At 48.0% G+C, this 17,010-nt stretch overlaps 1 protein-coding gene across 2 annotated transcripts; it reads left to right on the plus strand.

Moving 5' to 3' along the window:
- Positions 1-990: 990 nt before the first annotated feature.
- Positions 991-16,690, plus strand: Elp6 (elongator acetyltransferase complex subunit 6). 2 transcript variants are annotated; one of them, XM_035443999.1, is made up of 7 exons: positions 991-1,166; positions 3,991-4,069; positions 8,511-8,581; positions 9,447-9,565; positions 11,528-11,729; positions 13,425-13,571; positions 16,001-16,110. In XM_035443999.1, the coding sequence occupies exons 1-7, from the start codon at positions 1,113-1,115 to the stop codon at positions 16,034-16,036; spliced, it is 708 nt and encodes a 235-aa protein (XP_035299890.1). In that variant the 5' UTR covers positions 991-1,112; the 3' UTR covers positions 16,037-16,110. The 2 variants fall into 2 exon arrangements, with proteins under 2 accessions (XP_035299890.1, XP_027270468.1); XM_027414667.2 differs by lacking the exon at positions 16,001-16,110 and adding an exon at positions 16,142-16,690 and having other exon boundaries at positions 995-1,166.
- Positions 16,691-17,010: the final 320 nt, after the last annotated feature.

Raw genomic sequence — 17,010 nt, forward strand, 5'->3', positions numbered from 1 at the left:
CACCTCTCCTTGCTCTTTCACACTCATGACCTCTTTCATTGTTGTTACACGAATGTATGTTTTAGTATGTATATATTTCATTATTTTTATTCCTTTTGTTTGGAGTTTTTGAGACAGGGTTTCACTGTGTAGTAGCCGTGGCTGTCCTGGGACTCAATCTGTAGACCAGGATGGCCTCTAACTCAAGAGATCCACCTGCCTCTCTCTGCCTGTCGAGTACTGGTCACAGCTGTCAGCACCAGTGTTTTGTGCTGTTTTGCTGTAACAAGACTGAAGCATAGGTTTTCCACATGTTAGGCAAGTGCTCTTCCTCTGACCTCTATCTCTAACCCTCTTTTTTTTTCTTTTAAGAAGGCCATCACTTAAAATATGTGTATGCATGTTTTGACTGCATCCACCATTTTTATGCCTGATTCCCTTGGAGGCAGGAAGAGGTATCTGATTCCCTGGGATGGAGTTACAGAGGGTTACGAACTGCCACGTGGATAGTGAGAATCAGATCAGTGTGAGAAGAGGGCGTCGGGACCCCTGGAGCGGGAGTTGAAGGTTAGTAATCCAATGCCCGACCCTCCGGAAGAGCAACAAGAGCTTTTTAAATACCTGAGTCATCTCTTTAGCCCCTTGTCTTTCGCTTTTATGCAAAACCTTTTCAGGATGTAGCTCTGTGCTAGTAAGTTTTGTTTTTCGCTTTCTGCGAAGGTCCCGCCAGCACCTTCCCTATATGTTCCATGGATCTAGCCCAAGTTTGTCCATGAAGGGACCAAGACCCGGATGTGCGGAGGGAGCCTGCCCAAGAGAGGAGGAGGCTCGCTCGCTCGCTCGCTCGCGCGCTAAGCCGTGAGGCAGTGCCGGCCACACGTGGGCCCAAAACTACTGACCCCAGCAGCACAGCCCAATGCGGGGATGAGGGATCGCTCGACGGCTCAGCATCACCCGCACACGTGCTCACGCGCCTGCGCAGCGGCAGAGCGTCACGGGCCCAAGCCTGATTGGCTGACGCGGGCAGTGGGCGCACGCACGCGCACTTTCTCACGCGCGAGCAAGGTCTCGCGGGTGTTGCTCTTCGGCCTTCATTCTGTCTGTAGAACCCTGATTTCTCATCCCCGTTCCCAATGTTCCCGGAACTCAATAACCTTCTCGGCACCACCCCAGACGGGACGGAGCAGGTAAGATGTCGGGGCCCCGGAAGGGGGCGTGTTCCGGAGCACGCGGGAAGATAGCATCCGGAACGCCGCGCGGTGGGGCTGGCGCGCCTGCCGTAACCCAGGGCACCTGGGAGTTGTAGTCTGGAGAGGGTGAGGTTGGATGATGCTTGGGCCTGCGTAAGGTGGGCTTCTGCACCGCCCGGCGTGTGCTTAGCGTCCCTGCACACCGCTTCCAGCCCCTGGGAGCGCGTGCTCCGTGCCGCCCTGGCGCCCGGAGGTAGTTGCCGAGCAGGCTGGAGAGGAGCCTCTCACCTGCCCCGAGTCTCCCCTCCACCCCTGGGGCATTCGATAGGTTGCACCGAACACTGCTTCCCCACTTCCCCGTTCTCATGGTGTCTGAGAACTGTTCACAGTTCAACATCTGGTTGCGCAAAGCATTCCGCATAGCCCGACTACTCTGCTTTCCTCAGCCTCCTCACTCCACATTTTCACGTAGAGGTTACTTCTCCCAGGAGTATAGCGGTCTTGTTCTATAATTTGCAGTGAGCATACCACGTGTGGAAAGCCTTTTATGACCCCTGTGGTGTCAGGCAAATTGCAAGTTTGAATAGATCCTTGTGGATTTCATTTGTGCAGCAGTTCTTGTCTGTCCAAGCCCCCAGTTTCTCGAGTTGCTAGGGCATTTCCCAGGTTCACAGTGACAAGAAATGACTGCAGAAGGTGGGAAAGGCGGTTTAAAGCCCGGCGTGTGATTTGCATTTTATGGGGGGGGCTGGGCACGGAAACCCCGAGGCTTTAGGCAAGTTTGCCAAAAGTTGACACAGCATTGAGGTGACACCCTTTGATCCAGATGTTCTTTGTTACTTACAGAAGTAAAAATGGCTGGAGCAGGTAGCTGCTAGACACTGCAGAGACTTGTTTTTTCCTTTTTGAGACAGTGTTTCTCTGTGTATGCTTGGCTGTTCTGGAACTCACTTGGCTGGCCTTGAACTCAGATATACACCTGCCTCTGCCTTCCAAGCACTGGGATAAAAGGTGTGCATCATCACTGCCCAGCTAATAATGGATTTTCTTATTTTTGTTTTGTTTTTTGTTTTGTTTTATTTATTTTGTTTTTTTCGAGACAGGGTTTCTCTGTGTTGCTTTTTTGGAGCCTATCCTGGCAGTGGCTCTGGAGACCGGATTTTCTTAATTTTTTTTTAAAGATTTTATTTATTTATTATGTATACAACATTCTGCTTCCATGTATATCTGCACACCAGAAGAGGGCACCAGATCTCATAAGGGATGGTTGTGAGCCACCATGTGGTTGCTGGGATTTGAACTCAGGACCTCTGGAAGAGCAGTTGGTGCTCTTAACCTCTGAGCCATGTCTCCAGCCCCGAGAACAGATTTTCTTATTTTTTAACATCTTGTATTTATTTTTAATTATGTATACTCATGTGTGTCTGCATATGAGCGCAGGTGTCTGTAGAGCCTAGAGGCATTGTTAGATCCTTCTGGAGCTAGAGTTATAGGCAGTTGTGAGCTGCCTGATGTTGGTATGAGGAACCAAACCTGGTACCTGCAAGAGCAGTATATTCCCATAACTTGTAAATCATCTCTCTAGCCCTGATATTTTTTCAGTTTTTTTTGTTTGTTTGTTTTGTTTGTTTTTTTCGAGACAGGGTTTCTCTGTGGTTTTGGAGGCTGTCCTGGAACTAGCTCTTGTAGACTGTTAGATACCCCAAAAAACTCAGGTATCCGGGGTCCCAGGCCACGTTCTCGGCCACCCCAATCACCAGGCGGATTCGAGAGCTTGCTGCAAACTGCACGAGGCTTTATTGTAATTTAACGAGCTAACCCCATGTTAGCTCAGGTCTTTCACCCACCAGCCATGGCGGATGGCTAGAAAAGATGGCTCCTAGGGCCTCCCAAGAGATCTTATAGGACAGTGTAAGGGGAGTGTCTAGGGGTACGCACAGGCTCACGATTGGTGTGCCTCCAGGCTTGGAGGGCTTGCCCTGTGTTGATTGGTCAACTGGTTGTTATGGCCCATAGGCCCTCCCAGGGTGGTTGCTATGCTCTCTATGTCATTGCTGTGCGCTTGTCTGTAAAGCACACCCAGAGTCATAAAGCATTGCGCCACCAGCTAACTTCTGATTGGTTCCTTGTCACGAGGCAGGCATCTGACTTTCTAGTGACTAACTTCTTATGGGTTCCTTGTCACGAGACAGGCATCTGACCTCTAAGTGACCAAGGCAAGTTTATGGCAAGCACGTGTTCGGCTGTTATGGCTGCCGAAAGGGGAGCAGGTCCCTTCAAGACCAGGCTGGTCTCGAACTCACAGAGATCCACCTGCTTCTGCCTCCCGAGTGCTGGGATTAAAGGTGTGCGCTGCCACCACCCAGCATTTTTTCAGTTTTTAATCTTTGTGTGTATGTGTGTGTGGATCTGAATGCAGTTGCACACATACCCTGGTGTGGGTGTGGTAGTCAGTCCTGTTTGTTTTGGGAAGGTTGTTCACTGCATATACTAGCTGATGCAAGGACTTCTAGAGGTTCTGGGTCTTTGCCTCCTGTCTCCCTGCAGAAGCACAGAGCTTACAGATGCTCAGTACTGGGTCTGACTTTACTCAAGTTCTAGGAATTAAGACTCAGGTCCTCATTATTGCACAGTGAGTGAGTGATTTACCCCCTGAGACATCTCCTCCACTCTGATGTTTATTCCTCTTTGGGTTAATTTAGTATATATGTCATTAACAAGTTGCTGTTGGTGTATAGGAATATACATAAGTGACTTGATTTTCTGCTGGGGCTTACGTCTTCACAGTGGGTCTGATTTCCCTTATCTTCTTAACTTGCAGGGGAAACTGACTCTACTCTGTGATGCCAAGACAGATGGCAGCTTTCTTGTGCATCACTTCCTCTCCTTCTACCTCAAAGGTATGTAGCTCCCTGATGCTATAGAAAAGGAAACTCAGGTCTGGAGAGATGGTTCAGAGGTTAAGAGTGTTAGACCCCCGAAAACTCAAGTATCCGGGGTCTCAGGCCAGGTTCGCGGTCACCCCAATCACCAGGCGGATTCGAGAGCTTGCTGCAAACTGCACGAGGCTTTATTGTAATTTAACGAGCTAACCCTATGTTAGCTCGGGTCTTTCACCCACCTGCCATGGCGGATGGCTAGAAAAGATGGCTCCAACGGGCTCCCAAAAGATCTTATAGGGCAGCGTAAGGGGAGTGTCTAGGGGTACGCACAGGCTCACGATTGGTGTGCCTCCAGGCTTGGAGGGCTTGCCCTGTGTTGATTGGTCAACTGGTTGTTATGGCCCATAGGCCCTCCCAGGGTGGTTGCTATGCTCTCTACGTCATTGTCGTGCGCTTGTCCGTAAAGCACACCCAGGGTCGTAAAGCATAGCGCCACCAGCTAACTTCTGATTGGTTCCTTGTCACAAGACAGGCATCTGACCTCTAAGTGACTAAGGTTCCTTGTCACGAGACAGGCATCTGACCTCTACGTGACCAAGGCAGGTTTATGGCAAGCACGTGTTCGGCTGTTATGGCTGCCAAAAGGAAGCTGGTTCCTTCAAGAGCACTGGCTACTCTGTCAGAGGACCTGGGTTCAATTCCCATTATCTGCATGGTGGCTCATAACCACCTGCAACTTCAAATTAAAACAGAAATAAGTAATTGTCTAGCTGGACATGGTAGCACATGCCTTTAAAACCAATACTTGGGAGGCAGGACATCCAGGGCTACACAAAGACATCTGTTTCAAACAAACAAACAAACACAAGAACAGCGAAGAAAGTAGAGAAGAAAAACCCTAAGGAACCAATGGGAAGAGCGTTGACTAGTCTTGGCTTTGGTATTTGGGTAGTCAGTAAGTTACTCTATTAGGTAACAGGTTATTGGAGCATCATTAGGCCCTGCCAAAGAATGGCATGTGCCCATCAGATCTCCATTCTGCCTTCCCTCCTCGCCACCTTGCCTTCTCCCTGGACTGTGTGGTAGCCACCACCTCACTGAAGTCCTTGTGTGGCCTCCTGCCTCAGCTGTTTCTTAGTTGTTGTGTTAGACCCCCTAACTCTGTTAATATTTTGCCATCGCAATAACTGCTTCCTGAAGAACATGGGCTCTGCTGTTTATATTTGGAAATATATTAGAGAAGTCTCTTTCCCCAATTTTTTTCTTTTTTCGTGGTGGTGGTATTATAGTGAAACCAACTTTCCTGTAGCCCAAGCTATTCTTGAACTTGCTGTGTAGCTGAGGATGACCCAGACTTTCAGATCCTCCTATCTCCACCTCGAAAGTCCTAGGATTATGGATATGTGCCACCATGCCTGTTTTTATTCAGTGCTGGGGATCCAACTCAGTGCTTCATGAAGACTAGGTAAGCATTTTATTAACTTAGCTACATCTCCAGCACAAGACTCATCCATCGTTGGATTCTCTTTGAGGATGTGCTCGACAGCCATGATAGTGCCTAGTTGCACTAATTTACAGTTTTGAAGTAATGTTTTCCCAGATGATGTGATTTTTATATTCTACATCATAGAAAAGCAAAATAATTTGTGGACAAATTATTAGAATGAATAAGGCTCAGTTAAATAGCCAGAGTTTCTTGATTATCAGTTGTTTTCCTATATATAAGCACACAACAAAATTGGAAAAGAGACACAATTTACAACAGAATAAAATTAAGTGCCTAGGAGTCATGGAGGTAGTGCATTTGGTAAAATGCCATGCAAGCATGAGTACCTGAGCTCAGATCTCCACACTTCCGTAAAAGCTGTACATGGTGCGGATCTGTAGCCACAGCACAGGGGTGGGGGGGCAGGGTAGGAGGGTGGAGGGTGTGAGGGGAAGAGTTGGGTAGATCCCTGGAAGCTCAGTGGCCAGTCAGCCTAGCCAGTCAGTGAGCTCCAGATCCAGTGAGAGAGAGACCCTGTCTCCGAAAATAAAATGGAGAGCAGGCCTCCTGATGCTGATTGTTGGCCTCCGAGCGCGCGCACGCACGCACACACACACACACACACACACACACACACACACACACACACACACACACACACACAGTATTTAGGGACCAGGGCTGTAGCTCAGTTGGGAAAAGGCACAGCCTGATGACCTACTGAGTTCAATCCCCAGGACCCGCATGGTGGGAGAGTAGAACTAATTCCTACACATTTTCCTCTGTCTTCCATATTCATACCCGGTACAGGTACACAGCCCTCCTTCCCCCTAGATAGACAGACAGACAGAAAGACAGACAGAAAGTTGTGATAACCAAACAAAGTATGGAGATTAAGTTAGTTGTAGAACTGGGTTTAATCCCCTGTCCTAGAAAACAAAAGGAAAAAAGTACATTTTGGCTTGGTAAGAAGGTTCAGCAGGTAAAAGTACTTGTGTAACAGCCCTGCCTGTCCTGGAACTAGCTCTGTAGACCACACTAGTCTTGAACTCACAGAGATCCATCTGCCTCTGTCTCCCAAGTGCTGGGATTAAAGGCATGCACCACCAACGCTTCAACTTGTCCTCTGATTTCTATACATATACATCATGCATACACACAATATTTATTTATTTATTTATTTAGTTAGTTAGTTAGTTAGTTTTTTTGAGACAGTGTTTCTCTTTGTAAAAGTCCTGGAACTCACTTTGTACACCGGGCTGGTTTCAAACTCACTGAGATCTGCCCACTTCTGTCTCCAAAGTGCTGGGGCTAAAGACATGTGCCACCACTGCCAGGCACATTAGTAATTTTTTTATGCATCTTTGGGACTTGGGGTTGTAGCTCAGTTTGTAGATAGAGTGTTTGCTTCATGTATATGAAACCTGGGGTTGAATTCCCAGCACCATATAAACCAGGTGTGGGAGCTCATGCTAGTAATCTCAGCACTCAGGAGTTAGAGGCTGGAGAACCAAGAGTTCAAGGTCAGGGGCTGGAGAAATGGCTCAGTAGTCAAAAGTGCTGGCTGATTGTACAGAAGAAAGACCCAGGTTTGAGTCCCAGCATCCACATAGTGACTTACAAGTGTGTAACTTCAGTTCCAGGGGATCTGACGCCCTCTTCGGGTGTATAAGGGCACCAGACAGACACTTGGTGCACAAACATAAGTTTGGTTCAAATATCTATATACATAATATTAAAAAATAAATAGAACCAGTGGTGGTGCACTCCTTTAATCCCAGCACTTGGGAGGCAGGGACAAGTGGATCTCTCTGAGTTTGGGGCCAGCCTGGACTACTGAACTAGTTCCAGGACAGCCAGAACTACATAGTGAGACCCTGTCTTGGAAAATTAAAAGAAGGGGCTGGAGAGGTGACTCAGTGGTTAAGAGTACTGGCTGCCCTTGCAGAGGACCCAAGTTCAATTCCCAACACCCACATAGCAGCTCACAGATGTCTGTGACTCTACTTCCAGGGGATATGGCATCCTCACACCAATTGCACATAAAATAAACTTAGTTTATAAAAAAAAAAGAAAAATTAAAAGAAAAAAATAGAGTTCAAGGTCATCCTGGGTTATACAGAGAGTTGAAGACCAGCGTGTGCTATATGAGACCCTATCTCAAAATAAAGAGGAGGGGTGTGGTGGCTTGAACAGGTATGGCCCCCATAGACTCATGTGTTTGAATGCTTGGCCTATAGGGAGTGGCACTCGGAAGTGTGACCTTGTTGGAGGAAGTGTATCACTGTGGGGGCAGGCTTTGAGGTCTGATATATGCTCAAGCCATGCCCAATGTGGGACACAGTTTACTTTATGTTGCCTGGGGATCAAAATGTAGAGTTCTTGCTGGACGTTGGTGGCACACACCTTTAGTCCCAGAACTCAGGAGGCAGAGGCAGGTGGATCACTGTGAGTTTGAGGTCAGCCCGGTCTACAGAGTGAGTTCCAGGACAGGCTCCAATTCTACACAGAGAAACCCTGTCTCGGAAAGAAAAAACCAAAACGTAGAGTTCTCAGCACCATGTCTGCCTAAATGCTGCATTGCTTCCTGCCACAACAATGGGCTAAACTACTGAAATTGTAAAGCAGCCCCTGTAGATGGATTTTCCTGTCCCACCAGGTCCCACAGCCTTTTAGTCCCAAATAGTCACACCAAGGCTTATATTAATTATAAACTGTTTGGCCTATGGCTCAGGCTTCTTATTGGCTATCTCTCTTAATTATTAACCCATTCTATTCATCTGTGTATCTCCACATGGTCTTGGCTTACCCATGATGCCCAGGCCCCTTTTCAGGGGGAGATTCGTCTTAGAATGAAATTAAGCACAATCATATCAGAGTCCAAGGCCTCTGGGTGCTGTCTAGACCTGCCTCACCTCACAGCTTCTGTTTCCAGAGGATTTGTTTAAAAAGTTAATTTATTTTGTTTTCTAGCTAATTGTAAAGTCTGCTTTGTGGCACTTGTCCAGTCCTTCAGCCATTATAATATTGTGGCACAGAAGCTGGTAAGTATTTTAGCCCTCTGTGGTGACATTCTTTTTCAAGAGCATGTGTTAAGAGGCTGGGCTTATCTTTTTAAATTGTGGAGAACCTAGCAGAGGAGGGACTAAGGAAATCTTGGGACCCTGAACCCCTTATGTAAATAATTAAAGCAGAATCTGGGTGTGTTTTCCTGAAAACCTATAGAACTAGACCCAGTGCTTGTAGATGACAGTGAATCAAACCTGCTGACTGTGGCCAGTGGAAGTTTTCCTGCCTGGCTGTGTGTGGAAGCCCAAGGCTCTAATCCCAGTACTCGGGAGACAGAGACAGGAGGAGCTGTGTAAGTGCAAGGCCAGTCCAGCCTACATAGTGAGTTCCAGAACAGCCAAGGCTGTATTGTGAGACCCTGTCTCAAAACAAACAACAACAAAAGGTGTCTGGTCAGGCTGAGAGATGGCTCAGAGGTCCTGAGTTCAATTCCCAGCACCCACATAGTGGCTCACAACCATCTATCATGAGATCTGTTGCCCTCTTCTGGCCTGCAGGCATACATGAGGAGGAGCGATGTATACATAATAAATAAATCTTTAAGAAAAAAAAAAAAAGAAAGAAAGAAAGAAAGGAAAGGAAAAGTGTCTGGTCTATAGAGGGAGTTCCAGGACTACACAGAGAAACCCTGTCTCAGGGGGGAAAAAAAAAATTCAAGGTCATCCTCTACAACATTTTAAGTCAAGGTCTGCTTGGGATGCCTGAGTCCTTATTGTAAACATCTGAAAGCAGAACAGGAGCAGACAGAAACACTTGTGGGGTTTGGAGTATGTCTTGTACCCTCTTCTTAGCTGGTTCCCACAGGGCACAGTGCTTCACTCCGCCTTCTGTCATGTTTAGGGTGTCAGCCTGACGGCAGCACGGGAGCAAGGGCAGCTCGTGTTCCTGGAGGGTCTCAAGTCCTCAGTGGACATCTTCTTCCATGCTCAGGAGGAGCCTCACCCCCTGCAGTTCCTCAGGTCAGACTGCGCAGCTGGTAGGTGGGGGCAGCTGGTAGGTGGGGGCAGCTGGTAGGTGGGGGCAGCTGGTAGGTGGGGCAGACGAGGGCAGCTGAGTGTGCTTCCTTCTGCTTGTGTGGGGAGGCAGAAGTGGCCTCAAGGCTCAGACACTCCCCTCTGTTGCTGAAGCTGGTGGTATGGTGGTCCCCAGAGCTATAGCAAGCATCATTCGCAGCCAGTGTGGACAGTGAAATGATGTGCTGTTTCTCTGGCCGGGACCCCTAGGGCAACACCTTTGCTTTTTCTTGCCTTCATGTAGAAACTGAGGGTTATGGGCCAGTGACCTGTTTTTATAAATACAATTCTATTGGAACATAGCCACATTTATTTGTTAGCTTATTGTCCCTGGCTATTTTGGCTTTATAGCAATAGACTGGGTAGTTGAGGGAGGAAAAATGACCAGCGAGCCTAAATGTCTCCCATGTGACTCTGTAACGACATCGACAGAAAACTTGCCATCTTGTTTGGTTTTCATCGTCACAGGTCTAGACCGGCTGTGCTGGCACTTTTCAACTTTTCTGAATGTCAGCCCTGACTTGGCTGCTGTTCTTTCTCTTTCACAAAGGAGTCATGAAAGATCTCTCCCCACCGCCCTACTCTTTCAGATACACCCTTCCTGTGTGCAATGGCTTGCATGTACGATCGAGAATGTGCGTGCGTGCGTGCGTGCGTGTGTGTGTGTGTGTGTGTGTGTGTGTGTGTGTGTGTGTGTGTGTGTGTGTGTGTGTGAGAGAGAGAGAGAGAGAGAGAGAGACAGACAGACAGACAGACAGACAGAGAGACAGAGACAGACACACAGACACATAGACAGAGAGAGAGCTTCCCTAGCATCCTGATTTTATCCTCTGACAGTAGGGGCTCACTATACCTGATCCCAGTGTGTGGGGAGCTGTTCTCCTTTTAGAGTGATAGCCCAATGCCAGCGGGGAGGGTGGTTGCCCTGGGCACTATGCTTCATTCCTCCTCCCACTGCTAGGAAATGGCTGCTTGCAACATCCCTGGGGAAGGTGGAGGTGGGTTGATCCCTATGTGTCAGAAACACGTGTACCAGCAGCCCATAGTCTGCCACCCTTCCCGAGACACCTGAACTGCTGTTTAACTTCCTCTAGCAACACAGGATCTCCTGGGAAGCCTCTTTGGCTTGCCCAATCTGACTCACTCTTCTAGGTGCCATAGCTCTCAGACTGAGAGGCTGCATGGTTCTCTTCTGTTATTTTATATCCTTCTTTTGAGACGGTCTCACTGCCTTTCCCAGGCTGGCTTCCAGCTTGCTGTTGTCCTGCTTCTGTAGTAGTTGGGACTATAGGCGTGGATCACCATGCAAGGTTTCTGTGATATCTCTTCAGGGCCCCAAGGCTTGCTCATTTTTTGTAGCCTTAAGTATTTTACCTTTGTATTTAGTAGGGCCACAGAAAATACTTGAATTGGACGTGTGTGTGTGTGTGTGTGTGTGTGTGTGTGTGTGTGTGTGTGTGTGTGTGTGTGTTTTCTTTTCCAGTTCTTTGCCTCTTCTGGTCTTCCTTGGTGCCACTTTGTCCCAGATAAACATATGTAGAGCCGGGCATGGTGGCACATGCCCATAATCCTAGCACTTGGAAGGTGAGACAATAGGATAGTGCATTCCAGGTCAGTTCTAAAGTGACACTCTGAAGAGAAGAGAAAAGCTGGGACTGGAGCAGGGTTGACAGTGTTTGCTTAGTGTTCATGAAGCCCTGTGTTTGACACCCAGCACTGCATAAAACCAGGTGTCATGTATGCAAGGAAGCACTCAGGATATGGAAAGAGGAAGATCAGCAAAGCAAGGTCACCCTTGATTTGGCTCCATAGTGAGTTCAAGGCCAGCCTGGGGTTCATGAGGCAGTCTCACAATAAAATAAAGCATTGGCAGAGTGAACTCTGGTGACTTCTTTCCTGTGTCTCTAGGGAGGCCAGTGCAGGGAACCTACAGTCGCTGTATCAGTTTGTTCGGGACTCCCTGAAGCCCGTGGACAGTGGGGAAACCCCGTGGAAGTTCCCAGTGCTGTTGGTGGACAACCTCAGTGTGCTGCTGAGCCTGGGCCTGGAGGCAGTTGCTGTGCTGGACTTCATGCAGTACTGCAGAGCCACTGTCTGCTGCGAATTGAAGGTACCAAGGGGCTGTTGTTAGAATTCTGCTGTGGTCTCGACCCAAACTTGGGTGCTATGCTTTCTCTGTTTGCTTCCAGTTTAGCTCTCCTCTGGCAGACCCAGAAATTCTTTGTTCCACCCATCCTCCTTTTACCCTACTTGGCATTGCTAAATAATAACCCCCTCAAAATTAAAGGTTGCTGAGCACTGTGGGACAGTGCTGTAGTCCTGGCCTCTGTGCCCTGTGGACCTTCCTTAGTGAGTTTTGAAGATCAGTTAGAGTAATGACTACAAACTCCTTTAGGTTTTCTTTCCTCCTAGGCGAAAGTTCTGGGGATTGAGCCTAGAACCTTTCACTAAATCAACTTTAAAAATGGCAAAGTAGGCGGGAGGCAGAGGCAGGTGGATCTCTGTGGGTTCGAGACCAGCCTGGTCTACAAGAGCTAGTTCCAGGACAGCCTCCAAAGCCACAGAGAAACCCTGTCTCAAAAAAAAAAAAAAAAAAAAAGGTAAAGTAGGGCTGGGGCTCAGTCAGTGACATGCTTGTGTAGATCACCAGCACTGTATAGACAGACTGGGTTGGTGGTGTATGCCTGTAACCTCAGCACTTGGGATGCAGAGGCAGGAGGGTCAGAAATTCAAGCTCTTCTTCAGCCACACACTGAGTTCCAGGTAGCCTGTGACGCATGAAATTCAAAAATGTAAAATGCAGCTGTATACAGGGTCATGTGTCTATGATCCCCAGCACTTGGAAGGTTGTGGAAGAAGGGTGGCTAGTACTCTACCACTGAACTGTATACCCCCAAGCTGTCACTTTTTGTTGGGGTAACCCTCCATCTCTGTTTGGCTTTTGCTTAGCCATCAGGACTTAGGTCATGTGTTCTCCCTATGGTCACTTTGAGATCTCCCTACCCCATGCCTCTTTCTTGCTGGACTTTTCACCCTGGATTATCTCTGGGCTCAGATCTCCTTTCTTTCCTTTGTTATGTGGTATACAGTGAGTTCTTGGGAACTATGGACTGACTGAATGGTGCTTGGCAGAATGTTGGCAATTAAGTGAAAATTTTTAAAAATACTTAATTTGGCTGGGTGGTGGTGGCGCACACCTTTAATCCCAGCACTCAGGAGGCAGAGGCAGGTGGAACTCTTGAATTCCAGGCCAGCCTGGTCTGCAGAGCAAGTTCCAGGACATCCAGAGCTATGAAGAGAAACAATGTCTCATAATACCCCCCACTGCCATTCTCCCCCCACCTCCCTCTCTCCCCCCCAAAAAAAAAAAAACCTAACAGTTTAATTTGGTAGTGGGGGCATGAACATGCCACAGACAAACTTTCAGGAGTTCTTTCTCTTTCCACCATTTGGGGTTGGATTGAACTCACATCATCAAGATTGATGGCAAGTGCCTCTACCTGCTGAGCCATCTTGCTAGCCCCTGGTATTCAAGAATAGAGACTGAGCGCCTAGAATGAGTTTGCTTGCTTTTAGATGAATTGAATTGGAAGTGTAGGTTGGACTTGCTGGTGATAGGGTCCAGGAGATGATGGGAATTAGGGTCCTGGAGCCCCTTAGGGGTCTTTCTTAGGAAGAAGCTGTAGTAGCAGCAGCGGGGATGGGGAGCGCTCTGAGAGAGGCTATGCAGAGACTGGGTGTGGAGACCCTGAAAGCCTGGTACCTGTTTGGTAAGGAGCAGGTTTCCATCTTGTGTCTGATGCAGGGAAATGTGGTCGCCCTTGTGCATGACAACAGAGATGCTGAGGATAAGGAGAATGGCATCCTGCTGAATGGCCTTAGTCATCAAAGCCACCTGGTCCTTCGAGCTGAGGGCCTGGCCACGGGATTCTGCAAGGATGTGCATGGACAGGTACTCGGGCTGCCCGTGGGCTGCTTCGTGTGGAAGGGAAACCTGGGGGTCCTGAGTTTAGAGAGTGTGAGTCGGGGCCCTGCACCAGGTGGTGTATAGACTGCCGGGGCAGGAAGCACTTTTCCTGAGGGCTCATTGTGGCCAAAATGGTGTTCTAAAAAGGAGATAGTTATCTAGTGTGGATTACAGCTGCACTATCAGATAACAGCGGGATTCCTCTGTTTCACTATAGCAGTATTTGCATTTTCTGTTCAACACACATAGTTCCTTTAAAAATAAAGATTGGCTCCAAAGCTACACAGAGAAACCCTGTCTCGAAAAACCAAATTAATTAATTAATTAATTAATTAATTAATTAAAAAAGAATAAAGATTTGGGGGCTGGCAAGATGGCTGAGCAGGTAAAGATGCTTGCTGCCAAGCCTGACGACTTGAGTTGGGAACCCACATGGTGAAGGGAGAGAATGACTCCCACAGGTTGTCCTGACTTCTCCATGTGCCTTGGTACATGTGCACTCTCATGCATACACATGCATAGACAAATAAATAAATAAGAACTTTAAACAGGGCTTGAGGAGGCTGGAGAGATGGCTCAGAGGTTAAGAGCACCGGCTGCTCTTCTAGAGGTCCTGAGTTCAATTCCCAGCAACCACGTGGTGGCTCACAACCATCTGTAGTGAGATCTGGTACCTTCTGGCGTGCAGGCATACATGCAGGCAGAACACTGTATATATAATAAATAAATAAACCTTAAAAAAAGAATAAAAAAAAAAAAACAGGGCTTGAAGAATGGCTCAGGGCTTAAGAGCCGAGAGCACTCTGTGTTGTCTCAGAAGAAAGACTGGAATTTAGTTCCCGGCATGCACATCTGGCAGCTCACAACTACCTGTGACTCCAGCTCCAGACAACATGGCACTGTCTCTGGCCTTTGCAGGTATCTGCACTCAGCATACATACCCACATGAGGACACACACACATATACACCTGAGGCAGAGCCAGGTGGATCTCTGTGAATTCATGGCCCATTTGGTCTCTATAGTGAGTCCCAGGCCAGCTAGGGCTACATAGTGAGACACCCCCCCCCCATCTCAAAAAACAAAACACTAGTAACAAAAATAAAGTAATAATAAAAAGTAAATCAAGCACTTGGGAGGCAGATAGCAGGCAGATCTCCGAGAGTTTGAGGCCACCCTTGTCTACATATTGAGCTCCATTCTAGCCAGAGTTACATGGTAAGTCCCTGTCTTTAAAAAAAAAATTTTTTTTTTTTTAAACAAGAAAAACGACTGAGAATGGCCATACTCATGGACCAGATTTCTTCTGGCAGAATGTTTGGAGGGAAGCTAGTTTCTGCCCATCTTCTGGAACGCTTGTGATCCGTGCCTTTAACTTCTTTGTCTGGCTCATTCCTGGAGCTCCCAATTAATTTCACACTGACCAATCTTCACCCACAAGGGCTGTTGAGAATCTTGGCAAGGCTGGCAGGCTGAGCCGAGGAATGCTATGTTGTAGCACCTGTGGGTAAAGGGCAGCTGTGACTGGACAGCTGTGTCCCTCTCCAGCCTGTTTCCAAGCATTTCAGTCAGTTAAAGCATCAACAGTGTGCATGTCTTTCCTGAGGTGGGTAGAATGTACAGACTAATGTTGATTTTCACCATCAGTCTAGCTGACAAGCACAAAGGCATGCTTAGAAAAAAGACTGAGGGACTGGAGAGATGGTGCAGTCAGGAGCACTCACTGCTCTCTCAGGAGACCCAGGTTTAGTTCCCAGCACCACAGTGACTCACAACCATCTGTAACACCTGTTCCAGGGGATCTAACACCCCCTCTGGTCTCCATGGGCATCAGACACTCACCCGGTACACACACAGGTAAACACACACTTATAAAATAAAAGTAATACTTTTTTAAAGACTAAAGAGTGGTTGGTGAACCAGAAGGTGTTGGCACATGCCTTTAGTCCCAGCACTCAGGAGGCAGAGGCAGGCGGATCTCTGTGAGTTTGAGACCAGCCTGAAACCAAAAAGAAAAAAAAAAAGAGTGATTGGTGAGTTAGAGTGCTAATTAGCAAATACAGGGCCCAAGTTCAAACCCTAGCACTAAAATGAAATAGAAAAGGAAGGAGGGAGGGTATGGTGACATATGCTAGCACTCTTGGAAGCAGAAGCAGTAAGCTGGCCATGAGTTTGTGGCTGGCCTGGTCTACATAGCACAGTTATCTCTAAATAACAACAGAAAGAGGACAGTGGAAGGAAGGGCAGAGGAAGGGAGGGGAAAACTTATCAAAGGGAAATACATGAAAATACTCCACTGTTCTTCTTGGGATTGTCTTTTTCATCCTTTACATTTCTACTAGAAGCAAGCAGACACAGCTGCTGTCATGGAGAGGCAAACCTTGACTCTCTCTTGGCTGGTAATGTTTATTGTAGAAGTCAGTCCCAATACCCTATGACACATTTGCCTGAGCTGTCATAGAAGCCGCAGTGGAAGGTAACCAGGAGGCCAGTGGATTCACAGTGGAGCGGGTGCTTGGTGGCTGCCCTGTCCTTCATTCTTCTCCCTCTCTGCAGCTGAGGATCCTCTGGAGGAGGTTGCAACCCACAGCCCGGCGGGATCAAAGCCTCACTTACCAATACAAGATACAGGACAAGAATGTGTCCTTTTTCGCCAAGGGAATGTCTCCTGCTATCCTTTGACCTGGATTGGAGACAACTAAAGTGACTTGGGGTGGTTTTGTGTGTGGAAGATAAAGCAGATGGCCAGGAATGGGCCTGCAGACCTTGGGCCCACGCTTCACGCTGGACTGCAGCTCCACTGTGACCAGGGAGGGTGGAATGGTGCTGTGAGGGTGTGGATGCCTTTGTTCCCCAGGCTCTGCTCTGTAAACACAGTGAGGACTCTACACCCTTCTGCTGAGAGCGGCTGCATGGTGAACTGCAGCAGAATGGTCCCTTGGAGCATCCCAGGTGACTTCAGTCTCACCTGCCTCTTTTTGGTGGCTGTGCCTTTAAGAGCCACTGTGGTAAAGTGAAGCAGTCAGCAAGTTGTCCTGAATGGCAGCCATCCTGGCTGACAACTAGGACAGTGATGGCTGGAATAAAAAAGGTTCTCACACTGGGCTTCCTGGGGTTGCTCTTTTATGTTTCATTTCCATCTTGCAAAGGGACTTTTCCTTGAAGTCCAGTGAGAAAATGGGCTTGGAGAGGAGGCAAGGACATTCGAGGCCAAGAGCAGACTGTGAGTAATGGAGCTGGACTCCGAAGCCACACTTGCTGGCCTGCATTCCTGGAGACCAGGGGCAGGCGTCCCCTTATGCTTGTTTCTGCAGCTTTGCCACATGCTGGAGTCCTAGCCATCAAGAGCATGGCACCAGAACCTTGGTCCCGTGGGACCCTGTGTAGGGCACAGGTGAGTACGGTCTTGATGAGAAGAGTAGGGA

Source organism: Cricetulus griseus, chromosome 4 (genome assembly GCF_003668045.3).
Source record: "Cricetulus griseus strain 17A/GY chromosome 4, alternate assembly CriGri-PICRH-1.0, whole genome shotgun sequence".
NCBI classification, from domain to species: Eukaryota; Metazoa; Chordata; class Mammalia; order Rodentia; family Cricetidae; genus Cricetulus; species Cricetulus griseus.